Genomic DNA, 27,251 nt, shown 5'->3' on the forward strand with positions numbered 1-27,251 from the left:
TCAAAGATTAATGCAAAGTACTACTGTTTTCTATTCAATTCATCTTATTTCACTTCCAAGATATTCATTCGCACTTCAACCTGAATGTGTTGAACGTGACAATCATCATCATTCCCTATGAACACGTGCCTGACAACCACTTCCATTCTACATTAGATTGAATGAGTATCTCTTAGATCTCTTAATCGGAATCTTCGTGGTGTAAGCTAGAATGATGGCGGCATTCAAGAGAATCCGGAAAGTCTAAACCTTGTCTGTGGTATTCCGAGTAGGATTCAATGACTGAATGACTGTGACGAGCTTCAAACTCGTGATTGCTGGGCGTAGTGACAGACGCAAAAGGATAGTAAATCCTATTCCAACATGATCGAGAACCGACAGATGAATAGCGTGCCGTGACAGGGTGCGTTGACCATTTTCACTGAGAGGATAGGATGTAACCATTGACAAGGGTGATGCCTCCAGATGATTAGCCGTACCGTGACAGGGCATTTGAATCATTTTCCCGAGAGAAGACCGAAAGTAGCCCTTGACAATGGTGATGCATTACATAAAGCCAGCCATGGAAAGGAGTAAGACTGATTGGATGAAGATAGCAGGAAAGCAGAGGTTCAGAGGAACGAAAGCATCTCTATTCGCTTATCTGAAATTCTCACCAAAGCTTTACATAAGTATTTCTATCCCTATTTTATTAATTATTTTCGAAAACCCCATTACTATTTTATATCCGCCTGACTGAGATTTACAAGGTGACCATAGCTTGCTTCATACCAACAATCTCCGTGGGATTCGACCCTTACTCACGTAAGGTATTACTTGGACGACCCAGTGCACTTGCTGGTTAGTTGTGCGAAGTTGTGAACCATGGTATTGGCATCATGTTTTTGGCGCCACTACCAGGGAAAGAAAGAGCGATGAATTTTACATAATTAAAGTGTAATCACAATTTCTGCACACCAAGTTTTTGGCGCCGTTGCCGGGGATTGTTCGAGTTTGGACAACTGACGGTTCATCTTGTTGCTCAGATTGGGTAACTTTCTTTTTGTTTTGTTTTCAAAAATTTTTCAAAAATCTTTCAAAATTTTCTCCTTTGTTTTCGAAAAAAATTTTTAAAATAAAAATGTTTTCAAAAATAAATTATTCTATGGCTTCAAAACTTTCAAGAATGAATTCTAGAGTTTCATGGTAACATGTTGAATCCTATCTGGCTGAAAAGCCATACCCAAACTCCTTTGGGATTGGTCTTCAACTAATCACCTCAATGGATGTAAATCCATTCTAAAGCTTGACTGGCTATTAAGCCATGTCTAACCCTCAGATTGGAGCTTTAGACTAAAGAGTACAAGATTCCTGGAATTCATATGAAAAATTTTGAATCCTTATTTTTTCTTTTTTTTTCTTTTTCAAAATGATTTTCAAAAATTTTAAAATAAAAATACAAAAAAATCATAAAATCATAAAAATCAAAAATATTTTGTGTTTCTTGTTTGAGTCTTGAGTCGTGTTATAAGTTTGGTGTCAATTGCATGTGCATCTTGCATTTTTCGAAAATTCTCATGCATTCATAGTGTTCTTCATGATCTTCAAGTTGTTCTTGGTAAGTCTTCTTGTTTGATCTTTGCATTTGCATGTTTTGTGTCTTTTCTTGTTTTTCATATGCATTCTTAGTGTCTAAGCATTAAAGAATTCTAAGTTTGGTGTCTTGCATGTTTTCCTTGCATTAAAAATTTTTCAAAAATATGTTCTTGGTGTTCATCTTGACATTCAAAGTGTTCTTGGTGTTCATCTTGACATTCATAGCATTCTTGCATGCATTCATTGTTTTAATCTAAAAATTTCATGCATTGCATCATTTTTCTTGTTTTTCTCTCTCATTATTAAAAATTCAAAAATCAAAAAAATATCTTTCCCTTTCTTCTCTCTTAAAATTTCGAAAATTAGATTTGACTTTTTTAAAAATTTTTAAAAATCTAGTTGTTTTTATGAGTCAAATCAAATTTTCAATTTAAAAATCTCATCTTTTCCAAAATCTTTTTCAAAAGTCAAGACTTTTTCAAATTTCTTAGTTATTTTCGAAAATTCCAAAAATATTTTTCAAAAATATTTTTCTTTTTTTATATCAAATTTTTGAAAATAACATAATCAATTAATATTTTGATTCAAAAATTTCAAGTTTGTTACTTACTTGTTAAGAAAGATTCAAACTTTAAGTTCTAGAATCATATCTTGTGATTTCTTGTGAATCAAGTCATTAATTGTGATTTTAAAAATTCAAATCTTTTTTCAAAAATTAATTTCTATCATATCTTTTCAAAAATATCTTCTTATCTCACCTTTTTCAAAATATGATTTCAAAATATCTTTTCTAACTTCCTAACTTCTTATCTTTTCAAAATTTGTTTCAACTAACTAACTAACTTTTTGTTTGTTTCTTATCTTTTTCAAAACTACCTAACTAACTCTCTCTCTCTATAATTTTCGAAAATATCTTCCCTCTTTTTCAAAATTTCTTTTTAATTAACTAATTATTTTAACTTTTGATTTTAAAAATTTCGAAAACTACTAACCTTTTTCAAAAACTATTTTCGAAAATCACTAACTCTTTTTCAAAAAATTATTTTCGAAAATCCCCATTCTCTTTCATCTCCCTCTATTTATTTATTCATCTACTAACACTTCATCTCACCCAAATTCGAACCCCCTCTTCCATCTGTGTTCGAAATTCTTCTTCCTCTTTTCTTCTAACTCACACTGGGACCTCTATACTGTGGTAAAAAGGACCCCTATTATTATTATTTTTCTGTTCTCTCTTTTTCATATGAGCAGGAGCAAGGACAAGAACATTCTTGTTGAAGCAGATCCAGAACCTGAAAGGACTCTGAAGAGGAAATTAAGAGAAGCTAAATTACAACAATCCAGAGAGAACCTTTCAGAAATTTTCGAACAGGAAGAGGAGATGGCAGCCGAAAATAATAATAATACAAGGAGAATGCTTGGTGACTTTACTGCACCTAATTCCAATTTACATGGAAGAAGCATCTCCATTCCTGCCATTGGAGCAAACAACTTTGAGCTGAAACCTCAGCTAATTTCTCTGATGCAGCAGAACTGTAAGTTTCATGGACTTCCATCTGAAGATCCTTTTCAGTTCTTAACTGAATTCTTGCAGATCTGTGATACTGTTAAGACTAATGGAGTAGATCCTGAAGTCTACAGGCTCATGCTTTTCCCATTTGCTGTAAGAGACAGAGCTAGAATCTGGTTGGACTCTCAACCCAGAGACAGCCTGAACTCTTGGGATAAGCTGGTCACGACTTTCCTAGCCAAGTTCTTTCCTCCTCAAAAGCTGAGCAAGCTTAGAGTGGATGTTCAAACCTTCAGACAGAAAGAAGGTGAATCCCTTTATGAAGCTTGGGAAAGATACAAGCAGCTGACCAAAAAGTGTCCTTCTGACATGCTTTCAGAATGGACCATCCTGGATATATTCTATGATGGTCTATCTGAGCTATCAAAGATGTCATTGGATACTTCTGCAGGTGGATCCATTCACCTAAAGAAAACGCCTGCAGAAGCTCAAGAACTCATTGACATGGTTGCAAATAACCAGTTCATGTACACTTCTGAAAGGAATCCTGTGAATAATGGGACGCCTATGAAGAAGGGAGTTCTTGAGGTTGATACTCTGAATGCCATATTGGCTCAGAACAAAATATTGACTCAGCAAGTCAATATGATTTCTCAAAGTCTAAATGGAATACAAGCTGCATCCAACAGTACTCAAGAGGCATCTTCTGAAGAAGAAGCTTATGATCCTGAGAACCCTGCAATAGCAGAGGTAAATTACTTAGGTGAACCTTATGGAAACACCTATAACTCATCATGGAGAAATCATCCAAATTTCTCATGGAAAGATCAAAGGCCTCAACAAGGCTTTAATAATAGTGGAAGAAACAGGTTTAGCAATAGCAAGCCTTTTCCATCATCCACTCAGCAACAGACAGAGAATTCTGAGCAGAATCCATCTAGCTTAGCAAACTTAGTCTCTGATCTATCTAAAGCCACTGTGAGTTTCATGAATGAAACAAGGTTTTCCATTAGAAATCACAAGTGGGCCAGCTGAGTAAAAGGATCACTGAAATCCCTCCTAGCACTCTCCCAAGCAATACAGAAGAAAATCCAAAAGGAGAGTGCAAGGCCATTGACATAACCAAAATGGCCGAACCCAAAGAGGGAGAGGAGGACGTGAATCCCAAGGAGGAAGACCTCCTGGGACGTCCAGTGATCAATAAGGAGCTTCCCTCTGAGGAACCAAAGGACTCTGAGGCTCATCTAGAGACTATAGAGATCCCATTAAACGTCCTTATGCCCTTCATAAGCTCTGATGAGTACTCCTCTTCTGAAGAGAATGAGGATGTTACTGAAGAGCAAGCTGCCAAGTTTCTTGGTGCAATCATGAAGCTGAATGCCAAATTATTTGGCAATGAGACTTGGGAAGATGAACCTCCCTTATTCACCAATGAACTAAGTGATCTGGATCAACTGACATTGCCTCAGAAGAAACAGGATCCTGGAAAGTTCTTAATACCTTGCACCATAGGCACCATGATCTTTAAAGCTCTGTGTGACCTGGGTTCAGGTATAAACCTCATGCCCCTCTCTGTAATAGAGAAACTGGGAATCTATGGGGTGCAAGCTGCTAAAATCTCATTAGAGATGGCAGACAATTCAAGAAAACAGGCTTATGGACAGGTAGAGGATGTGTTAGTAAAGGTTGAAGGCCTTTACATCCCTACTGATTTCATAGTCCTGGATACTGGAAAGGAAGAGGATGAATCCATCATCCTAGGAAGACCTTTCCTGGCCACAGCAAGAACTGTGTTTGATGTGGACAGAGGAGAATTGATCCTTCAATTAAATAAGGACAACCTTGTGTTTACAACTCAAGGATCTCTCTCTGCATCCATGGAGAGGAAGCAGAAAAAGCTTCTCTCCAAGCAGAGTCAACCAAAGCCCCCACAGTCAAACTCTAAGTTTGGTGTTGGGAGGCCACAACCAAACTCTAAGTTTGGTGTCAAACCCCCATATCCAAACTCTAAGTTTGGTGTTGGGAGGTCTTAACACAGCTCTGCCATTCTGTGAGGCTCCATGAGAGCCCACTGTCAAGCTATTGACATTAAAGAAGCGCTTGTTGGGAGGCAACCAAATCTTTATTTAATTATATTTTTATTAGTTATATGTCTTTGTAGGTTCATGATCATGTGGAGTCACAAAATAAAAATAAAAATTGAAAACGGAATCAAAAACAGCAGAAGAAAAATCACACCCTGGAGGAAGCACCTGTCTGGCGTTCAACGCCAGAACAGAGCATGGTTCTGGCGCTGAACGCCCAAAATGGGCAGCATCCTGGCGCTGAACACCCAGAACAAGCATGGTTCTGGCGTTCAACGCCAGAAATGGCAACAAATGGGCGTTGAACGCCCAAAATGGGCACCAACCTGGCGCTGAACGCCCAGAGTTGTGTCCAAGGGCATTTTACATGCCTAATTTGGTGCAAGGTTGTAAATCCTTGAACACCTCAGGATCTGTGGACCCCACAGGATCATCTCAGGATCTGTAGACCCCACATGATCATCTCAGGATCTGTGGACCCCGCAGGATCCCCACCCACCTCACCCTCTCTCTCTCCATTCATGATCATCCCTTCTGCTTTCCATTCACCACTCATATCCATACACACCACCCTCTCTTCTCTTCTTGGCCGAGACACACCTCCCCCATCTTCTCTACATTTTCTTCTTCTTCTTCTATTATTCTTTCTTCTTTTGCTCGAGGGCGAGCAACATTCTAAGTTTGGTGTAGTAAAAGCATAAGCTTTTTGTTTTTCCATTACCATTGATGGCACCTAAGACCAGAGAAACCTCTAGAAAAGGGGAAGGGAAGACAAAGGCTTCCACCTCCGAGTCATAGGAGATGGAAAGATTCATCTCAAAGGTCTATAGCAGAGTGGTAGAACATGTGGCTGCAAATCAAGAGATCTCTGAGATACCTCAGGGGATGCATCTTCCTCCACAAAACTATTGGGAGCAAATCAACACCTCCCTAGGAGAATTGAGTTCCAATATGGGACAACTAAGGGTGGAACATCAAGAGCACTCCATCATCCTTCATGAAATTAGAGAAGATCAAAAAGCAATGAGGGAGGAGCAACAAAGACAAGGAAGAGACATAGAAGAGCTCAAGGACATCATTGGTTCCTCAAGAAGGAAACGCCACCATCACTAAGGTGGATTCATTCCTTGTTCTTATTTCTTCTGTTTTTCGTTTTCTATGTTATGTGCTTATCTATGTGTGTGTCTTCATTACATGATCATTAGTAGTTAGTAACTTTGTCTTAAAGTCATGAATGTCCTATGAATCCATCACCTCTCTTAAATGAAAAATGTTTTAATTCAAAAGAACAAGAAGTACATGAGTTTTGAATTTATCCTTAAACTTAGTTTGATTATATTAATGTGGTGACAATGCTTCTTGTTTTCTGAATGAATGCTTGAACAGTGCATGTGTCTTTTGAAGTTGTTGTTTAAGAATGTTAAATATGTTGGCTCTTGAAAGAATGACGACTAGGAGACATGTTATTTGATAATCTGAAAAATCATAAAAATGATTCTTGAAGCAAGAAAAAGCAGCAAAGAACAAAGCTTGCAGAAAAAAAAATAGAAAGAAAAAGAAAAAGCAAGCAGAAAAAGCCAAAGCTCTTAAAACCAAGAGGCAAGAGCAAAAAGCCAATAACCCTTAAAACCAAAAGGCAAGGGCAAATAAAAAGGATCCCAAGGTTTTGAGCATCAGTGGATAGGAGGGCCTAAAGGAATAAAATCCTGGTCTAAGCGGCTAAACCAAGCTGTCCCTAACCATGTGCTTGTGGCGTGTAGGTGTCAAGTGAAAACTTGAGACTGAGCGGTTAAAGTCAAGGTCCAAAGCAAAAAAAAGAGTGTGCTTAAGAACCCTGGACACCTCTAATTGGGGACTTTAGCAAAGCTGAGTCACAATCTGAAAAGGTTCACCCAATTATGTGTCTGTGGCATTTATGTATCCGGTGGTAATACTGGAAAACAAAGTGCTTAGGGCCACGGCCAAGACTCATAAAATAGCTGTGTTCAAGAATCATCATACTGAACTAGGAGAATCAATAACACTATCTGAACTCTGAGTTCCTATAGATGCCAATCATTCTGAACTTCAATGGATAAAGTGAGATGCCAAAACTATTCAAGAGGCAAAAAACTATAAGTCCCGCTCATATGATTGGAGCTATGTTTCATTGATGGTTTGGAATTTATAGTATATTCTCTTTTTTTTATCCTATTTGATTTTTAGTTGCTTGGGGACAAGAAACAATTTAAGTTTGGTGTTGTGATGAGCGGATCATTTATACGCTTTTTGGCATTGTTTTTAGTATGTTTTTAGTAGAATCTAGTTACTTTTAGGGATGTTTTCATTAGTTTTTATGTTAAATTCACATTTCTGGACTTTACTATGAGTTTGTGTGTTTTTCTGTGATTTCAGGTATTTTCTGGCTGAAATTGAAGGACTTGAGCAGAAATCAGATTCAGAGGTTGAAGAAGGACTGCTGATGCTGTTGGATTCTGACCTCCCTGCACTCAAAGTGGATTTTCTGGAGCTACAGAACTTGAAATGGCGCGCTTCCAATTGCGTTGGAAATTAGACATGCAGGGCTTTCCAGCAATGTATAATAGTCCATACTTTGCCCAAGTTTAGATGACGTAAACTGGCGTTCAACGCCAGCTCTCTGCCCAATTCTGGCGTCCAGCGTCAGAAGCAAGTTGCAAAGTGGAGTTCAACGCCCAAAATGGCACAAAAGCTGGCGTTCAACTCCAAGAATGACCTCTGCACGTGTAACATTCATGCTCAGCCCAAGCACACACCAAGTGGGCCCCGGAAGTGGATTTATGCATCAAATTACTTACTTCTGTAAACCCTAGTGACTAGTTTATTATAAATAGAACTTTTTATCATTGTATTCAGAGTCTTGGTTACTCCGGTTCCCCTCTGGGGCCGAGACCAATGAACTCCATTATCACTTATGTATTTTCAATGGTAGAGTTTCTACACTCCATAGATTAAGGTGTGGAGCTCTGCTGTTCCTCAAAGATTAATGCAAAGTACTACTGTTTTCTATTCAATTCATCTTATTTCGCTTCCAAGATATTCATTCGCACTTCAACCTGAATGTGATGAACGTGACAATCATCATCATTCCCTATGAACGCGTGCCTGACAACCATTTCCGTTCTACATTAGATTGAATGAGTATCTCTTAGATCTCTTAATCGGAATCTTCGTGGTGTAAGCTAGAATGATGGCAGCATTCAAGAGAATCTGGAAAGTCTAAACCTTGTCTGTGGTATTCCGAGTAGGATTCAATGACTGAATGACTGTGACGAGCTTCAAACTCGTGATTGCTGGGCGTAGTGACAGACGCAAAAGGATAGTAAATCCTATTCCAACATGATCGAGAACCGACAGATGAATAGCCGTGCCGTGACAGGGTGCGTTGACCATTTTCACTGAGAGGATAGGATGTAACCATTGACAAGGGTGATGCCTCCAGACGATTAGCCGTGCCGTGACAGGGCATTTGGATCATTTTCCCGAGAGAAGACCGAAAGTAGCCCTTGACAATGGTGATGCATTACATAAAGCCAGCCATGGAAAGGAGTAAGACTGATTGGATGAAGATAGCAGGAAAGCAGAGGTTCAGAGGAACGAAAGCATCTCTATTCGCTTATCTGAAATTCTCACCAAAGCTTTACATAAGTATTTCTATCCCTATTTTATTAATTATTTTCGAAAACCCCATTACTATTTTATATCCGCCTGACTGAGATTTACAAGGTGACCATAGCTTGCTTCATACCAACAATCTCCGTGGGATTCGACCCTTACTCACGTAAGGTATTACTTGGACGACCCAGTGCACTTGCTGGTTAGTTGTGCGAAGTTGTGAACCATGGTATTGGCATCATGTTTTTGGCGCCACTACCAGGGAAAGAAAGAGCGATGAATTTTACATAATTAAAGTGTAATCACAATTTCTGCGCACCAATCCCCTAAATTAAGCACAAGATAAACCCTAAAAATAGGGTTTATCAGAGATCTCAAACCAATTGCTAGAGGGTGGCTGGATTTCATAGGGCGTTCTATACTCCCAACCAGCAACCAATCTGAAGTTACTGTCAAGAGGGCAGTGATGATTCACTGTATTATGCTGGGGAAGGAGGTAGAGATTCATCAGCTGATCCCTGTTGAAATTTACATGTTTGCAAACAAAGAATCCACTGAGGCTAAATTTGCCTACCCAAGCTTGATTAGTCTGTTATGCAAAGATACGGAGGTACAGATGGGTGTGGATGAATATATCACAATTGAACGCCCAATCACCAAAAAAGTGATGGATGGACCTCAAATTCAAGATAACCTCATCAAGAGGGGGGCGCATGAGCTCTTCCCAGAAATTCCTCAATTTGACTACTTGGCCTGCTTAGAAGCGTCTGTCACCAAGCTGCAAGAAGCTGTGAATCAACTCAAGGAAGAACAGCAAAATCAAAACAGCATGCTCTACAAAATGCTCATAGAACAAGAGAAACAAGGGCGTGAGATATAAGAGCTAAAGCGTCATAAGCTGTCCCTTGAAGAGTTGGATGTCCCACAGATTGAAGGAGCACCTACCCCTCAAAATCAAGGTTGTTGAGTCCTAACTCTTTGATAAATTTTATTATTAGAAACCTATTTTAAGAGTTACATAAGCATTAGTATTAGAGTAATTTATTTTTATGTCTTTAATTTTCTTTCTTTTATTGTTATTTGTCTGCTTTTATGTTTATTTTATGTCTTATTTTTATTCCATGATCAATAAAGTTTAGAGTCTATGTCTTAAATCTATGAATGATTCCATGAATCCCTCACCTTTATTAATTAAATAATATTTTTATTTGCAAAAGAAAAAGAAGTACATGGGTTTCGAAATTTATCTTGAAATTAGTTTAATTTATTTTGATGTGGTGGCAATAATTTTTGTTTTCTGAATGAATGCTTGAACATACATATTTTTATTTTGTTGTTTATGAATGTTAAAATTATTGGCTCTTGAAAGAATAATGAAAAAGGAGAAATGTTATTGATAATCTGAAAAAATCATAAAATTGATTCTTGAAACAAGAAAAAGCAGTGAAAAGCTTGCAAAAAAAAAAGAAAAGAAAAAATGGCAAAAAAAAGAGAGAGAGAAAAAGAAAGAAAAAGAAAAAGCAAGCAGAAAAAGCCAATAACCATTTAAACCAAAAAGCAAGGGTAAAAAGGATCCAAGGCTTTGAGCATTAATGGATAAGAGGGCCCAAGGGAATAAAATCTTGGCCTAAGCGGCTAAACCAAGCTGTCCCTAACCATGTGCTTGTGGCGTGAAGGTGTCAAGTGAAAAGCTTGAGACTGAGCAGTTAAAGTCGTGGTCCAAAGCAAAGGAGTGTGCTTAAGAGCTCTGGGCACCTCTAATTGGGGGCTCTAGCAAAGCTGAGTCACAATCTGAAAAGGTTCACCCAGTTATGTGTCTGTGGCATTTATGTATCCGGTGGTAATACTGGAAAACACAATACTTAGGGTCACAGCTAAGACTCATAAAGTAGCTGTGTTCAAGAATCAACACACTAAACTAGGAGAATTAATAACACTATCTGAATTTTGACTTCCTATGGAAGCCAATCATTCTGAACTTCAAAGGATAAAGTGAGATGCCAAAACTGTTCAGAAGCAAAAAGCTACTAGCCCCACTCATCTAATTAAGACTAATCTTCATTGATAATTTTGGAATTTATTGTATATTCTCCTCTTTTTATCCTATTTTTTTTAGTTGCTTGGGGACAAGCAACAATTTAAGTTTGGTGTTGTGATGAGCGGATAATTTATACCCTTTTTGGCATTGTTTTTACATAGTTTTTAGTATAATTTAATTACTTTTTATTATATTTTTATTAGTTTTTATTCAAAAATCACATTTCTGGACTTTACTATGATTTTGTGTGTTTTTCTGAAATTTCAAGTATTTTCTGGCTGAAATTAAGGGACCTGAGCAAAAATCTGATTCAAAGGCTGAAAAAGGACTGCAGATGCTATTGGATTCTGACACTCCTGCACTCGAAGTAGATTTTCTGGAGCTAAAGAAGCCCAATTGGCGCGCTCTCAATTGCGTTAAAAATTAGACATCTTGGGCTTTCCAGCAATATATAATAATCCATACTTTGCTTGAGATTTAATGGCCCAAACTGACGTTCAAAATCAGCCTTAAACTTTCTGGCGTAAAACGCCAGAACTGGCATAATTCTTGGCGTTAAACGCCCATTTTGGCACCCAGGGTGGCGTTTAACTCCAACCTTTGGCATATGCACGTGAAATCATGAAAGCTCAGCCTAGACATGCACCAAGTGGATCTCGGAAGTGGATTTCTGCACTACCTGCACTTAGTTACTCATTTTCTGTAAACCTAAGTTACTAGTTTAGTATAAAAACTACTTTTAGAGATTCATTTTGTACCTTATGACATTTTTTATACTTCATATTGTATCTTCTACGGCATGAGTCTCTAAACCCCACAGGTGGTGGTGAGGAGCTCTACTGTGTTTCAATCGATTAATGCAATTACTACTGTTTTCTATTCAATCACGCTTGATTCTATTCTAAGATACTCACTCGTACTTAAATCTAGAGAATGATATGATCCGTGACACACATCATTATTCTTAATTCTATGAATGCGTGCCTGACAACCACTTCCATTCTATCTGAGCTCAACGTAGTAATTGGGCGACAGCTTGAGTACGTATCTCTTGGGTTTTTAATCCACGGACCGAGTCCAGAGGTTAGAACCTTCGTGGTATAGGCTAGAATTAATTGGCAGCATTCCTGGGATCCGGAAAGACTAAACCTTGTCTGTGGTATTCCAAGTAGGATCTGGGAAGGGATGATTGTGACGAGCTTCAAACCTGCGAATGTTGGGCACAGTGACAGTGTGCAAAAGGACAAGGGTCCTATTCCGACGCTAGTGGAAACCGACAGATGGTTAGCCGTACGATAGCTGTACATGGTATTTTTCATCCGAGACGAGAAATCCGACAGTTGATTAGCCGTGCAGAGATCATACCTGGTATTTTTCATCCGAGAGGATCATAAAGCTTGCCATTGAAGGAAGCCATGCGTGTTTGGAGAAGAAGACAGTAGAAAAGCAGAGATTCAGATGACAGAGCATCTCCGGAACCTCAGCCTGTTTCTCATTTCTGAATCACAAGTACTATTTATTTCATGTTATTTATTTTTCATAAATACAATCACTCTTATCATTAATCTCTTGACTAAGATTTACAAAATAACCATAGCTTGCTTCAAGCCGACAATCTCCGTGGGATCGACCCTAACTCACGTAAGGTATTACTTGGACGACCCAGTGCACTTGCTGGTTAGTTGTGCAGAGTTGTGAAAAGTGTAATCATAATTTCGTGCACCATAACACTACGTAGTCAGGGTCAGCACCGACGCAGCCGTAATAGGGGTCACCACTGGGGCAGCCAAGCCTAGTTTGAAAGCTGATCATGGTGGCCTCCTTCACCGCCAGAATACACTTTCCCTCGGCTGTATAGCTAACAATGCTTATACTCGTCTGCCAGATTTTTGAAGTACCTGTCAGATATATCTCATTCATCTGGCTCGGCGGTCCAGTTTCCAACTTGGTTTTCAAGGCCATCCTTGGTTACTACAGCTGCCATCCTTTTATCCATGCCGGTGCCGTTGCCTTATTAGAGCTTTTTTGATGATTGCCTTCTCCAAAGACATTGGCTATGCCTTTTGAGATTCACTCTCCTATACGGAACCTTGGCCACGCACCATAGTCCTCTTTATGATTGGGTTCTGGATGTTGGACACGTCAATTAACATGATCTAAGTCCCCTGCCAATATTTCCTTGGTGACCTTACGGCTAGCGACTAACGAAAAATCCGACTGCCAAACAGGCTCTTCACATTTCTCATGGCAGTGAGAAGCGTGTTGGGTTACTTGGCCACGTACCTTCAGAGATTTTTGACAATGTTACCATTCACGATTACAAAAGCATGTGACCCTATCTGCGCAAACGTGAAAGGCGGTTTATTTTTGTCGATGCTCCTTCTAGTGTACTTGATGGGTGTGGCTCTTTTTTGCGTCAAGGAAAAGCAGGTATTACTTGAGGACTCAAGTGAGTGGAGAAAGGAAGATGATAGATTGACGGTGGTCACATATTTTTGCGAAATGTAAGGGATGATGAAAGGGTTAAAGAAGCCGATGTTGTCGCTCATGACAATTACATCAATAAATTGGTTGGCGTGGTCAATGATCTTCATATACATCTCTGATTGGATGGGGAGGAAGGTGTACGGTGAGAAGCTTGGGATTAAGGTTGACACAGTGTATGACACAGGCTACCGGTATAGAAATTGTGGTCTTATGCTAACTTGGTTGGTTATGGGTGCTATGTCCTTGGCTGTGGTACCCATTGCACGTGCGTTTGGTGGCACCAAAAATGTTTGGGAAGCTGGAAATTTTATCCTTGTTGGTGGCTTGGCTATGACAGTTTACATCAGCAAGCTAGCTAAAGACGAGCGGCTCGAGCGCCATGTTGAACTCCTCTTCTAAGATCGTTATCCCCCAACACCATCTGTGCTGAGGTTTTGAGCTTCTTCGACATTCTTGGCATTCCCCTTGCAGTAATTGATAATATATTTTTATGGTATCAAATACAAATTGCATGCCATATTAGGATATATTATTGTCTTAAATGATTATTCTTTTTGGCCTCAATAAAATTGGCCTTGTGGATTTCTTATTTTTAGGATTTAGCCAAATTAACCGGTTAACATGGCTAAAACCTACAAATAAGAAATTCACATGGTCAATTTTATTGAGGACAAAATGAATAATCATTTAAGAAAAGAATATATCGAAATATGGCATACAATTTGTATTTGATACGATAAAAATATATTATTAAATACCACAAGGAGAATGCCGAGAACGCCGAAGAAACTCAAGACCCCAATCCGGAGGGCGTTGGAGGGGTAACGATAATAGAAGCGGAGGTCAACATGGCACTTGAGCCGCTCGTCTTTAGCTAGCTTTCTTATGTAAACCGTCATAGCCAAGCCACCAGCAAGGAAAAACTTTCCAGCTGCCCAAATGTTTTTGGCACCACCAAGCGCACGTGCAATGGGTCCCACAATTAAGGACGTAGCACCCAAAACCAACCAAGATAGAATAAGACCACAATTTTCATATTGGTAGCCTGTGTCACGCACTGTATGCACTTTAATCCTATGCTTTCCACCATACTCCTCCTTCCCCATCCAATAAGAGATGTACATGAAGAACATTGACCATGCTAACCAGTTCCTTGTTGTTACCGCAATCAGCGATAACATTAGCTTCTACAGCCCCTTCATCGTCCCTAACATTTCCCAGAAACATGTAACAACTGCCCATCTATCGTCTTCCTCTTTCCGCTCGCGTGACTCCTCAGGTAAAACCTGCTTATGCTTGACACAAGACAGAGCCACACTCGTTTAGGACACTAGAAGGAGCATCGAGAAGAATAAACAGCTTTTTAAGTTTGCGCAGATAGGGTCACGTGCTTTTGTAATTGTGAATGTGAACATTGTCGGGAATCTCTGAGGGAACATGGCCAAGTAGCCCAGCACGCTTCCCACTGCGATGAAGAATGCAAATAGCGTATTTGCCAGTTTGATTTTTCGTTGGTTGCTGGCCTTGAGGTCACCAAGGAAGGCTCAACAGGGGACTTGGATCAAGTTGATCGACGTGTCTAACATCCAGAACCTGATCACTAAAATGGCTATAGTGCGTGGCGGAGGTTCTATGTCAGAGAGGGTGTCTCAAAAGGCGTAGCGGATGTCTGGGGTGGTGCCAATCATCAAAAGAGCCATGGTGAGGGCAACGACCCCAGCAAGGATAAGAGGACGGTGGCACTCAAGTTTACAGGTGCATCGGCTACTATAATAACCGAGGATGAGGTCGAGAACCAAGCAAGAAACGGGGCTTCCGAGCCAGCGAAAGAGATCAATCTGATAAGTACTCCAAAAATCTGGCAGGCGGGTATTGGCATTGATAGCTGTATAACCAAGGCAAAGTGGATTCCGACGGCGATGGAGGCTACCATGAACAACTTCCAGACTAGGCATGGCTGCGCCGGTGGTGACCTCAATTCCGGCTGCACCGGTGCAGACCCCGATTCTAGCTACGCCAGTCTCATGACTATGTAGTGTTAGGTTCGAGGGAGTGTTTGATGGAGAACGCGTTTGAGGGATTCGAAGAGTACATTCGAGGGATGAAAAGTCTGTTTGACAGAGAGAGACAGAGGTGTTCGAGGGATAGAGTGTGTTTGACAGAGAGAGACAAAGGTGTCAAACACATCTCCATCCCACGAACACCTCTGTCACTTTTCTTCAAACACACTCTCACCTCTGTCTCTCTCTATGAAACACCCTATCCATCCTTCGAACACCTCTGTCACTTTCCCTCAAACACACTCTCACCTCACTCTCCGACAAACACACTCTCTATCCCTTGAAGACCTTCCTGTCTCTCTCTGTCAAACCCATTTTCCATCCCTTGAATGCGCTCTCTGCATCTCTCGAATGGGCTCTCCGTTAAACACTCTCTCCATCCCTTAAATGTAACACTACGAAGTCATGAGACCGGCGCAGCTGGAGTCGGGGTCAGCACCGATGCAGCCGTAATATGGATCACCACTGGGGCAGCCAAGCCTAGTTTGAAAGCTGATCATGGTGGCCTCCATCGCCGGCGGAATACACTTTCCCTCAGCTATATAGTTAACAATCTTTATACCCGTCTGCTAGATTTTCGAAGTACCTGTCAGATGGATCTCATTTGTCTGGCTTGACGGTCCCGTTTCCAACTTGGTTTTCGAGCCCATCCTTGGTTACTACAGCAGCCGATGCACCTGTAAACTCGGGCGATACCGTCCTTCTATCTATGCCGGTGCCATTGCCTTATCAGAGCTCTTTTGATGATTGGCTTCTTCGAAGACATTGGATATGTCTTTTGAGACTCACTCTCCGGTACAGAACCTCGGCCACGCACCATAGTTCTCTTTATGATTGGGTTATGAATGTTGGACACGTCGATTAACATGATCCAAGTCCCCTGTCGATATTTCCTTGGAGACCTTGCGGCCAGCGACCAACGAAAAATCCGACTGCTAAACACGCTCTTCGCATTTTTCATGGCAGTAAGAAGCGTGTTGGGTTACTTGGCTACGTACCTTTAGAGATTTCCGACAATGTTACTGTTCTTGCCCTGGGTCGAGATGTACGACCTGGGCTGATTGAAGACAAGTCGACCGACCTCTTCAAGTCAGGATTACCTGACCTCTTCTCAAAGAGCTTGGCCAAATCGCCAGAAGAGTCCAAAGAGGGCCCGAAGGAACCCAGCCTAAATCTAAAGGCAATTAAATCCTAGAAAGATAAAGGCGGTTCCCCTTAAAGATAAGATGACCCCACTCAAAGATAAGATAAGATAGTTAGAAAAGGTCACTCTACACCATTATAAATACACTGGAGCACCCAGGTATAACCCATACTCTGATTAAACTAAAAACCTGCCTAAAGAACGCGCTAACTTAAGCGTCAGAGTCTCTTGCAGGTACCACTATCCACCGGTGATGTAGGATCAGTATCATCACCAAATCCAATGAGTTGGACACGTCAGCTCCGACTACCAACTCAGATCTCGTTCGGATTGATCTACAGCTTCAGGTAATCCCGGGAACAGTTACCATTCACGATTACAAAAGCATGCGACCCTATCTGCGCAAACGTGAAAGGCGGTTTATTCTTGTCGATGCTCCTTCTAGTGTCCTTGACGGGTGTGGCTCTTTTCTGCATCAAGGACAAGCAGGTATTACTTGAGGACTCAAGTGAGCGGAGAGAGGAAGATGATAGATTGATGGTGGTTACATATTTTTGCAAAATGTAAGGGATGATGAAAGGGTTAAAGAAGCCGATGTTGTCGCTCATGACAATTACATCAATAAATTGGTTGGCGTGGTCAATGATCTTCATGTACATCTCTGATTGGATGGGGAGGAAGGTGTACGGTGAGAAGCCTGGGATTAAGGTTGACACAGTGTATGACACAGGCTACCGGTATAGAAATTGTGGTCTTATGCTAACTTGGTTGGTTATTGGTGCTATGTCCTTAGCTGTGGTACACATTGCACGTGCATTTGGTGGCGCCAAAAATCTTTGGGGAGCTGGAAATTTTATCCTTGTTGGTGGCTTGGCTATAACAGTTTATATCAGCAATCTAGCTAAAGACGAGCGGCTCGAGCGCCATCTTGACCTCCGCTTCTAAGATCGTTATCCCCCAACACCATCTGTGCTGAGGTTTTGAGCTTCTTCGACATTCTTGGCATTCCCCTTGCAGTAATTGATTATATATTTTTATGGTATCAAATACAAATTGCATGCCATATTAGGATATATTATTGTCTTAAATGATTATTCTTTTTGGCCTCAATAAAATTGGCCATGTGAATTTCTTATTTTTAGGATTTAGCCAAATTAATCGGTTACCATGGCTAAAACCTACAAATAAGAAATTCACACGGTCAATTTTATTGAGGATAAAATGAATAATCATTTAAGAAAAGAATATATCAAAATATGGCATAGAATTTGTATTTGATACGATAAAAATATATTATTAAATACCACAAGGAGAATGCCGAGAACGCCGAAGAAGCTCAAGACCCCAATCCGGAGGGCGTTGGAGGGGTAACGATAATAGAAGCAGAGGTCAACATGGCGCTCGAGCCGCTCATCTTTAGCTAGCTTGCTGATGTAAACCGTCATAGCTAAGCCACCAGCAAGGATAAAATTTCTAGTTGCCCAAATATTTTTGGCGCCACCAAGCGCACATGCAATGGATCCCACAGTTAAGGACGTAGCACCCATAACCAACCAAGTTAGCATAAGACCACAATTTTCATATTTGTAGCCTGTGTCACGCACTGTATGCACTTTAATCCTAGGCTTCCCACCGTACTCCTCATTCCCCAACTAATCATTGATGTACATGAAGAACATTGACCATGCCAACCAGTTCATTGTTGTTACCGCAATCAGCGATAACATCGGCTTCTACAGCCCCTACATCATCCCTAACATTTCCCAGAAACATGTAATAACCGCGCATCTATTGTCTTCCTCTTTCCGCTCGTGTGACTCCTCAGGTAAAACCTGCTTATCCTTGACACAGGACAGAGCCACACTCGTTTAGGACACTAAAAGGAGCATCGAGAAGAATAAACAGCTTTTCACGTTTGCACAGATAGGGTCACATGCTTTTGTAATTGTGAACGTGAACATTATCGGGAATCTCTGAGGGAACATGGCCAAGTAACCCAGCACGCTTCCCTCTGCGATGAAGAATGCGAATAGCGTATTTGCCAGTCTGATTTTTTGTTGGCTCCTGGCCTTGCGGTCACCAAGGAAGGCTCGGCAGGGGACCTGGATCAAGTTGTTCGACGTGTGCAACATCCAGAACCTGATCACTAAGATGGCTATGGTGCGTGGTGGAGGTTCTATGTCGGAGAGGGTGTCTCAAAAGGCGTAGCGGATGTCTGGGGTGGTTCCAATCATAAAAATAGCCATGGTGAGGGCAACGGCACTAGCAAGGATAAGAAGACGGTGGTGCTCGAGTTTACATGTGCATCGGCTACTATAGTAATCAAGGATGAGGTCGAGAACCAAGCAGGAAACGGGGCTTCCTAGCCAGCGAAAGAGATCCATCTGACAAGTACTCCGAAAATCTGGCAGGCGGGTATTTGCATTGATAGCTGTACAACCAAGGCCAAGTGGATTCCGACTGCGATAGAGGCTACCATGAACAACTTCCAGACTAGGCATGGCTGCGCCGGTGGTGACCCCGATTCTGGCTGCGCCGGTGCAGACCCCGATTCCAGCTACGCCAGTCTCATGACTATGTAGTGTTAGGTTCGAGGGAGTGTTTGACAGAGAGCGCGTTGGAAGGATGCGAAGAGTGCATTCAAGGGATGAAAAGTCAATTTGACAGAGAGAGACAGGGGTGTTCGAGGAATAGAGTGTGTTTGATAGAGAGAGACAAAGGTGTCAAACACATCTCCATCCCATGAACACCTCTGTCACTTTCCGTCAAACACACTCTCACCTCTGTCTCTCTCTATGAAACACCCTATCCATCCCATGAACACCTCTGTCACTTTCCCTCAAACACACTCTCACCTCACTCTCCGACAAACACACTCTCTATCCCTTGAAGACCTTTCTGTCTCTCTCTGTCAAACCCATTTTCCATCCCTTGAATGCGCTTCCCGCATCCCTCGAACGAGCTCTCTGTCAAACACTCTCTCCATCCCTCAAATGTAACACTACGAAGTCATGAGACCGTCGCAGCTGGAGTCAGGGTCAGCACCGACGCAACCGTAATAGGGATCACCACTGGGGCAGCCAAGCCTAGTTTGAAAGCTGATCATGGTGGCCTCCATCGCCACCAGAATACACTTTCCCTCAGCTATATAGCTAACAATCCTTATACCCATCTGCTAGATTTTCGGAGTACCTGTCAGATGGATCTCATTTGTCTGGCTCGGCGATCCCGTTTCCAACTTGGTTTTCGAGCCCATCCTTGGTTACTACAGCAGCCGATGCACCTGTAAACTTGGGCGATACCGTCCTTCTATCCATGCCGGTGCCATTGCCTTATCAGAGCTCTTTTGATGATTGGCTTCTTCGAAGACATTGGATATGCCTTTTGAGACTCACTCTCTTGTACGGAACCTCGGCCACGCACCATAGCCCACTTTATGATTGGGTTATGAATGTTGGACATATTGATTAACATGATCCAAGTCCCCTGCCGATATTTCCTTGGAGACCTTGCCGCCAGCGACCAACGGAAAAATCTGACTGCCAAACACGCTCTTCGCATTTTTCATGGCAGTGAGAAGCGTGTTGGGTTACTTGGCTACGTACCTTCAGAGATTTTCGACAATGTTACTGTTCCTGCCCTGGGTCGAGCTGTATGACCCGGGCTGATTGAAGACAAGTTGACCGACCTCTTCAGGTCAGAATTACCCGGCCTCTTCTCAAAGAGCTCGGCCAAATCGGCAGAAGAGCCCAAAGAGGGACCAAATGAAGGAACCCAGCCCAAATCTAAAGGTAATTAAAGTTTCAAAAGATAAAGGCGGTTTCCCTAAAAGATAAGATGACACCACTCAAAGATAAGATAGATTATCTCCAGAAAAGGTCACTCTACACCATTATAAATACACTGGAGCACCCAGGTATAACCCATACTCTGATTATACTAAAAACCTGCCTAAAGCACGCGCTAACTAAAGCATCAGAGTCTCTTGCAGGTACCACTACCCACCGGTGATGTAGGATCAGTATCATCACCAAATCCAATGAGTCGAACACGTCAGCTCCGACTACCAACTCAGATCTCGTCCGGATTGATCTACAGCTTCAGGTAACCCCGGGAACAGTTACCATTCACGATTACAAAAGCATGCGACCCTATCTGCTCAAACGTGAAAGGCGGTTTATTCTTGTCGATGCTCCTTCTAGTGTCCTTGACGGGTGTGGCTCTTTTCTGCATCAAGGACAAGCAGGTATTACATGAGGACTCAAGTGAGCGGAGAGAGGAAGATGATAGATTGATGGGGATTACATATTTTTGCAAAATGTAAGGGATGATAAAAGGGTTAAAGAAGCCGATGTTGTCGCTCATGACAATTACATCAATAAATTGGTTGGCGTGGTCAATGATCTTCATGTACATCTCTGATTGGATGGGGAGGAAGGTGTACGGTGAGAAGCCTGGGATTAAGGTTGACACAGTGTATGACACAGGCTACCGGTATAGAAATTGTGGTCTTATGCTAACTTGGTTGGTTATGGGTGCTATGTCCTTGGCTGTGGTACACATTGCACGTGCATTTGGTGGCGCCAAAAATCTTTGGGGAGCTGGAAATTTTATCCTTGTTGGTGGCTTGGCTATGACAGTTTATATCAGCAATCTAGCTAAAGACGAGCGGCTCGAGCGCCATCTTGACCTCCGCTTCTAAGATCGTTATCCCCCAACACCATCTGTGCTGAGGTTTTGAGCTTCTTCGACATTCTTGGCATTCCCCTTGCAGTAATTGATAATATATTTTTATGGTATCAGATACAAATTACATGCCATATTAGGATATATTATTGTCTTAAATGATTATTATTTTTGGCCTCAATAAAATTGGCCATGTGAATTTCTGATTTTTAGGATTTAGCCAAATTAATCGGTTACCATGGCTAAAACCTACAAATAAGAAATTCACACGGTCAATTTTATTGAGGACAAAATGAATAATCATTTAAGAAAAGAATATATCGAAATATGGCATACAATTTATATTTGATACGATAAAATATATTATTAAATACCATAAGGAGAATGCCGAGAACGCCGAAGAAGCTCAAGGCCCCAATCCGGAGGGCGTTGGAGGGGTAACGATAATAGAAGCAGAGGTCAACATGGTACTCAAGCCGCTCATCTTTAGTGAGCATGCTTATGTAAACTGTCATAGCCAAGCCACCAGCAAGGATAAAACTTTCAGTTGCCCAAATATTTTTGGCGCCACCAAGCGCACGTGCAATGGGTCCCACAGTTAAGGACGTAGCACCCATAACCAACCAAGTTAGCATTAAACCACAATTTTCATATTGGTAGCCTGTGTCACGCACTGTATGCACTTTAATCCTAGGCTTCCCACCGTACTCCTCCTTCCCCATCCAATCAGAGATGTACATGAAGAACATTGACCATGCCAACTAGTTCATTGTTGTTACCGCAATCAGCGATAACATCGGCTTCTACAGCCCCTTCATCATCCCTAACATTTCCCGGAAACATGTAACAACCGCCCATCTATCGTCTTCCTCTTTCCATTCGTGTGACTCCTCAGGTAAAACCTGCTTATCCTTGACACAGGATAGAGCCACACTCATTTAGGACACTAGAAGGAGCATCGAGAAGAATAAACAGCTTTTCACGTATGCACATATAGGGTCACATGCTTTTGTAATTGTGAACGTGAACATTATCGGGAATCTCTGAGGGAACATGGCCAAGTAACCCAGCACGCTTCCCACTGCGATGAAGAATGCGAATAGCATATTTGCCAGTCTGATTTTTTGTTGGTTGCTGGCCTTGAGGTCACCAAGGAATGCTCGGCAGGGGACCTGGATAAAGTTGTTCGACGTGTGCAACATCCAGAACCTGATCACTAAGATGGCTATGGTGCGTGGTGGAGGTTCTATGTCGAAGAGGGTGTCTCAAAAGGCGTAGCGGATGTCTGGGGTGGTTTCAATCATCAAAAGAGCCATGGTGAGGGCAACGGCACTAGCAAGGATAAGAAGACGGTGGCGCTCGAGTTTACAGGTGCATCGGCTACTATAGTAACCGAGGATGAGGTCGAGAACCAAGCAGGAAACGGGGCTTCCTAGCCAGCGAAAGAGATCAATCTGAGAAGTACTCCGAAAATCTGGCAGGCGGGTATTTGCATTGATAGCTCTTCAACAAAGGCAAAGTGGATTCCGACGGCGATAGAGGCTACCATGAACAACTTCCAGACTAGGCATGGCTGCGCCGGTGGTGACCCCGATTCCGGCTGCGCCGGTGCAGACCCCGATTCAAGCTACGCCAGTCTCATGACTATGTAGTGTTAAGTTCGAGGGAGTGTTTGACAGAGAGCGCGTTGGAAGGATGCGAAGTGTGCATTCGAGGGATGAAAAGTCAATTTGACAGAGAGAGACAGGGGTGTTCGAGGGATAGAGTGTGTTTGATAGAGAGAGACAAAGGTGTCAAACACATCTCCATCCCACGAACACCTCTGTCACTTTCCGTCAAACACACTCTCACCTCTGTCTCTCTCTATGAAACACCCTATCCATCCCATGAACACCTCTATCACTTTCCCTCAAACACACTCTCACTTCACTCTCCGACAAACACACTCTCTATCCCTTGAAGACCTTTCTGTCTCTCTCTGTCAAACCCATTTCCATCCCTTGAATGCGCTTTCCGCATCCCTCGAACGAGCTCTCCGTCAAACACTCTCTCCATCCCTTGAATGTAACACTACAAAGTCATGAGACCGGCACAGCTGGAGTCAGGGTCAGCACTGACGCAGCCGTAATAGGGATCACCACTGGGGTAGCCAAGCCTAGTTTGAAAGCTGATCATGGTGGCCTCCATCACCACCAGAATACACTTTCCCTCAGCTATATAGCTAACAATCCTTATACCCGTCTGCTAGATTTTCGGAGTACCTGTCAGATGGATCTCATTTGTCTGGCTCGGCAGTCCCGTTTCCAACTTGGTTTTCGAGCCCATCCTTGATTACTACAGTAGCCGATGCACCTGTAAACTTGGGCGATACCATCCTTCTATCCATGCCGGTGCCATTGCCTTATCAGAGCTCTTTTGATGATTGGCTTCTTTGAAGACATTGGATATGCCTTTTGAGACTCACTCTCCTGTACAGAACCTCGGCCACGCACCATAGCCCACTTTATAATTGGGTTATGAATGTTGGACACGTTGATTAACATGATCCAAGTCCCCTTCCGATATTTCCTTGGAGACCTTGCCGCCAGCGACCAACGAAAAATCCGACTGCCAAACACGCTCTTCGCATTTTTCATGGCAGTGAGAAGCGTGTTGGGTTACTTGGCTACGTACCTTCAGAGATTTCCGACAATGTTACTGTTCCTGCACTGGGTTGAGCTGTATGACCCGGGCTGATTGAAGACAAGTTGACCGACCTCTTCAGGTCAGGATTACCCGACCTCTTCTCAAAGAGCTCGGCCAAATCGGTAGAAGAGCCCAAAAAGGGACCAAATGAAGGAACCCAGCTCAAATCTAAAGGCAATTAAAGTCTCAAAAGATAAAGGCGGTTCCCCTAAAAGATAAGATGACCCCACTCAAAGATAAGATAAGATAACTATCTTATCTCCAGAAAAGGTCACTCTACACCATTATAAATACACTAGAGCACCCAGGTGTAACCCAGACTCTGATTATACTAAAAACCTGCCTAAAGCACGTGCTAACTTAAGCATCAGAGTCTCTTGCAGGTACCACTACCCACCGGTGATGTAGGATCAGTATCATCACCAAATCCAATGAGTCGGACACGTCAGCTCCGACTACCAACTCAGATCTCGTCCGGATTGATCTACAGCTTCAGGTAACCCCGGGAACAGTTACCATTGACGATTACAAAAGCATGCGACCCTATCTGCGCAAACGTGAAAGGCAGTTTATTCTTGTCGATGCTCCATCTAGTGTCCTTGACAGGTGTGGCTCTTTTCTGCATCAAGGACAAGCAGGTATTACTTGAGGACTCAAGTTAGCGGATAGAGGAAGATGATAGATTGATGGGGTTACATATTTTTGCAAAATGTAAGGGATGATGAAAGGGTTAAAGAAGCTGATGTTGTCGCTCATGACAATTACATCAATAAATTGGTTGGCGTGGTCAATGATCTTCATGTACATCTCTGATTGGATGGGGAGGAAGGTGTACGGTGAGAATCTTGGGATTAAGGTTGACACAATGTATGACACAGGCTACCGGTATAGAAATTGTGGTCTTATGCTAACTTGGTTGGTTATGGGTGCTATGTCCTTGGCTGTTGTTCTGAGGGTTACCTGAAACTGGAGGTCGATCTCAGATGAGATCTTCTGTACTGGTCGGAGATGGCGTGTCCGGCTGGTGGGTGGCGGCTGGAGTTGTTGTGTCCGACTTGTTGGACTTGCTGCACTGCTGATCCTTGGCCAGCGGAGGATGGGGGTACCTGCAAGAGACTCTGATGCTTAAGTTAGCATGGGTATTAAGCAGGTTTTTATTAGAATCAGAGTATGAGTTATACCTGGGTGCTCCAATGTATTTATAATAGTGAGATGTGACCTTCTTTGGATAAGATAAGTTAGTTATCTTATCTTATCTTATCTTTTGTTGAGGTCAGCTTATCTTCCGTAGAACCGCCCTTGTCTCTATCAGCTTGGGCTGCCTTTGGATTTGGGTCGTATTCCTTGATTTGGACCCTTCTTTGGGCTTTTCCTGTCGCTTTGGCCGACTTCTTCGTAAAGAAGTCGGTCCGCTTGACCTAAAGAGGTCGGTCGCTTTGCTACTGAACATCCCGGCTCGGTCATCTCGACCCAGGGTATGAACAGTGCCCCTGCTTGAGCTCGGTCTTCTTTTTGAGGTCGAGTTCTCGACTTCGGTCCTTCTCTAGTGAAGCCGTACTCAAGCATTTTGTTGATTCCTTTGTAGAAGCTTTTGAATGTAGAACGTTTTTCCTCTAAAAGCGCGCGCTTTTATATCGACGCTTTGGGAACGTGCGATGGTTTAATGTTTTCATTAATTTTAACATTAATTGCCTCGTTTCCTTTTGGCTCTTTATTTTGATTTTGAAAAATCCAGAAACGGTTTCTCTCTTTCGCCCTTTTCGTAACTTCTTTTCACCGCTCTCTTTGCTCTCTGTTTTTCGTTTGCACTTCTGCTTTCTTGTGTTGCGGCGTTTGTTTGGCGATTTTCTGGGCAGCTTTTATTTCTGCGCCTCCATTTTTCTTCCTCGAAGCTTCTTTCGTCTCCAGGTTAGTCTCATTTCGTGCTTTCTCCTTGTTTCTGTGATGAGGTTTTGATTTTGATTTTCCTTTAGAGAAAATTTGGATCTTTCTGTTTCTATCGTGCCTTATTGTTGTTGAAATGTGCGTTCTGGGAGTTTCTCCATCTTCTGCATGATCCTTTTTGTTTTTGCTTGATGCTTTTAAGGCTTTGCATGTTCCTTGTTGTTTCTGTTCTGATACCGCTATCCGCATCTGTTCCTTGCTTTATTTGAAGGTTACTTTTGTCTGGTTCTTGAAAAAGGTTGTATCTTTAATGGTCTCTGTTTGGCGTGCTTGATGTTTGGGGGTGGTTTTTGCTGGTTTAGACTGTAAGGCAATATTTTTTGAAGACTTTTGTGTTTTACTCTGATGAAAAATGCTTGCTGTTTGAAGCCTTCTTTTCTTGTTTTGAGAGATGCTGGGTGCGAGAAGTAGTTTTTTACTAGAAACCTTGCTTTATTATTACCTCCAAAGGATGCCCCAGGACTTTGGTTTGAGTCTTGGAGTTTTCCTTTTCTGTGTGTTCGCCTGTATCATATTGAGTTGTTTTCTCCCTTGTCCGAGATGTTTTTAGTAATCCCATCTTCTTTTCTTACTTGTAGGATTAGTTTGCCTCATGTCTTCTCGCAATAACATTGTAGAGATGTCTTCTAGAGTTCCCGAGGGGATGTCCGATTGGCTGGACTCCCTTGTCTTGTTGTGTGTTTCTGTTGTGGATGCTGAATTTTGCACAGAGCTGAGGAGGCGCCATAGGATTTGTGGTAACAGTGTCCGTGAGGGGGATTATGAGCTTGTTGCCCCTGATTCTGATGAGAGAGTTTATTTTCTGACTTCCATCGAGGGGGAGCGTCCCTTCTTCTATGCTTATGAATACTTCTTCAGCCAATTAAACGCTATTTTTCCTTTTACTGCTTTTGAAACTGACCTGTTGTGGTCATGTAACATTGCTCCATCCCAGCTTCATCCGAATTCCTGGGGTTTTATCAAAATATTTCAACTGCTTTGCCAAGAGTTAGGCATAACATCTTCTGAAACTCTTTTCCTTTATCTTTTCGTTTCGGCCAAGCCCGGAGGTTCCTCCAAAAAGAAAGCTTCCTGGGTTTCTTTCAGATCGGCCCAGGGGCATAAAGTTTTTGCCATGTATGATGATTCGTTTAAAGATTTTAAGAACTATTTCTTCCGAGTCCGTGCTGTTGAGGGGGTCTGCCCCTTTTTTCTTGATGAAAATGACGAGCCTGCTTTTCCTCTAGAGTGGCAAAAGAATGTGAGAGTGCCACGTTATACATGGGAGATGCTTAATGAGGTTGAGCGGACCTTTGTAGTTGTTCTTGAAGATTTGTGGGGGAAACCTCCCCATCTGGATACGAAGAGATTCTTGAGTGACCTATCTTTGGTTCGAACTGCTTTGGGTACTGTCTGACTTGTTTTT

At 42.1% G+C, this 27,251-nt stretch overlaps 2 protein-coding genes, 1 non-coding gene and 1 pseudogene across 3 annotated transcripts; 2 read left to right on the forward strand and 2 right to left on the reverse strand.

Moving 5' to 3' along the window:
- Positions 1-3,352: 3,352 nt before the first annotated feature.
- On the reverse strand, positions 3,353-3,460 carry LOC148569122 (small nucleolar RNA R71). Its single transcript, XR_015882559.1, has one exon. It is a non-coding gene; the product is annotated as a small nucleolar RNA R71 (small nucleolar RNA).
- Positions 3,461-13,351: 9,891 nt separating this feature from the next.
- On the forward strand, positions 13,352-13,726 carry LOC148569123 (sucrose transport protein SUC7 pseudogene; annotated as a pseudogene).
- A 6,277-nt stretch (positions 13,727-20,003) lies between these two features.
- Positions 20,004-21,233, forward strand: LOC107636988 (putative sucrose transport protein SUC6). The gene is made up of 3 exons (XM_016340449.1): positions 20,004-20,183; positions 20,630-20,777; positions 20,857-21,233. Exons 1-3 carry the CDS (start codon positions 20,004-20,006, stop codon positions 21,231-21,233), a joined length of 705 nt encoding a protein of 234 aa, XP_016195935.1.
- Positions 21,234-21,442: 209 nt separating this feature from the next.
- LOC148569124 (sucrose transport protein SUC9-like) lies at positions 21,443-21,939 on the reverse strand. Its single transcript, XM_088484899.1, has 2 exons — positions 21,592-21,939; positions 21,443-21,466 (listed from the first exon to the last, which is right to left on the reverse strand). Exons 1-2 carry the CDS (start codon positions 21,937-21,939, stop codon positions 21,443-21,445), a joined length of 372 nt encoding a protein of 123 aa, XP_088341025.1.
- Positions 21,940-27,251: the final 5,312 nt, after the last annotated feature.

Source organism: Arachis ipaensis, chromosome B4 (genome assembly GCF_059453495.1).
Source record: "Arachis ipaensis isolate K30076 ecotype BB chromosome B4, ASM5945349v1, whole genome shotgun sequence".
Taxonomy (NCBI): domain Eukaryota; kingdom Viridiplantae; phylum Streptophyta; class Magnoliopsida; order Fabales; family Fabaceae; genus Arachis; species Arachis ipaensis.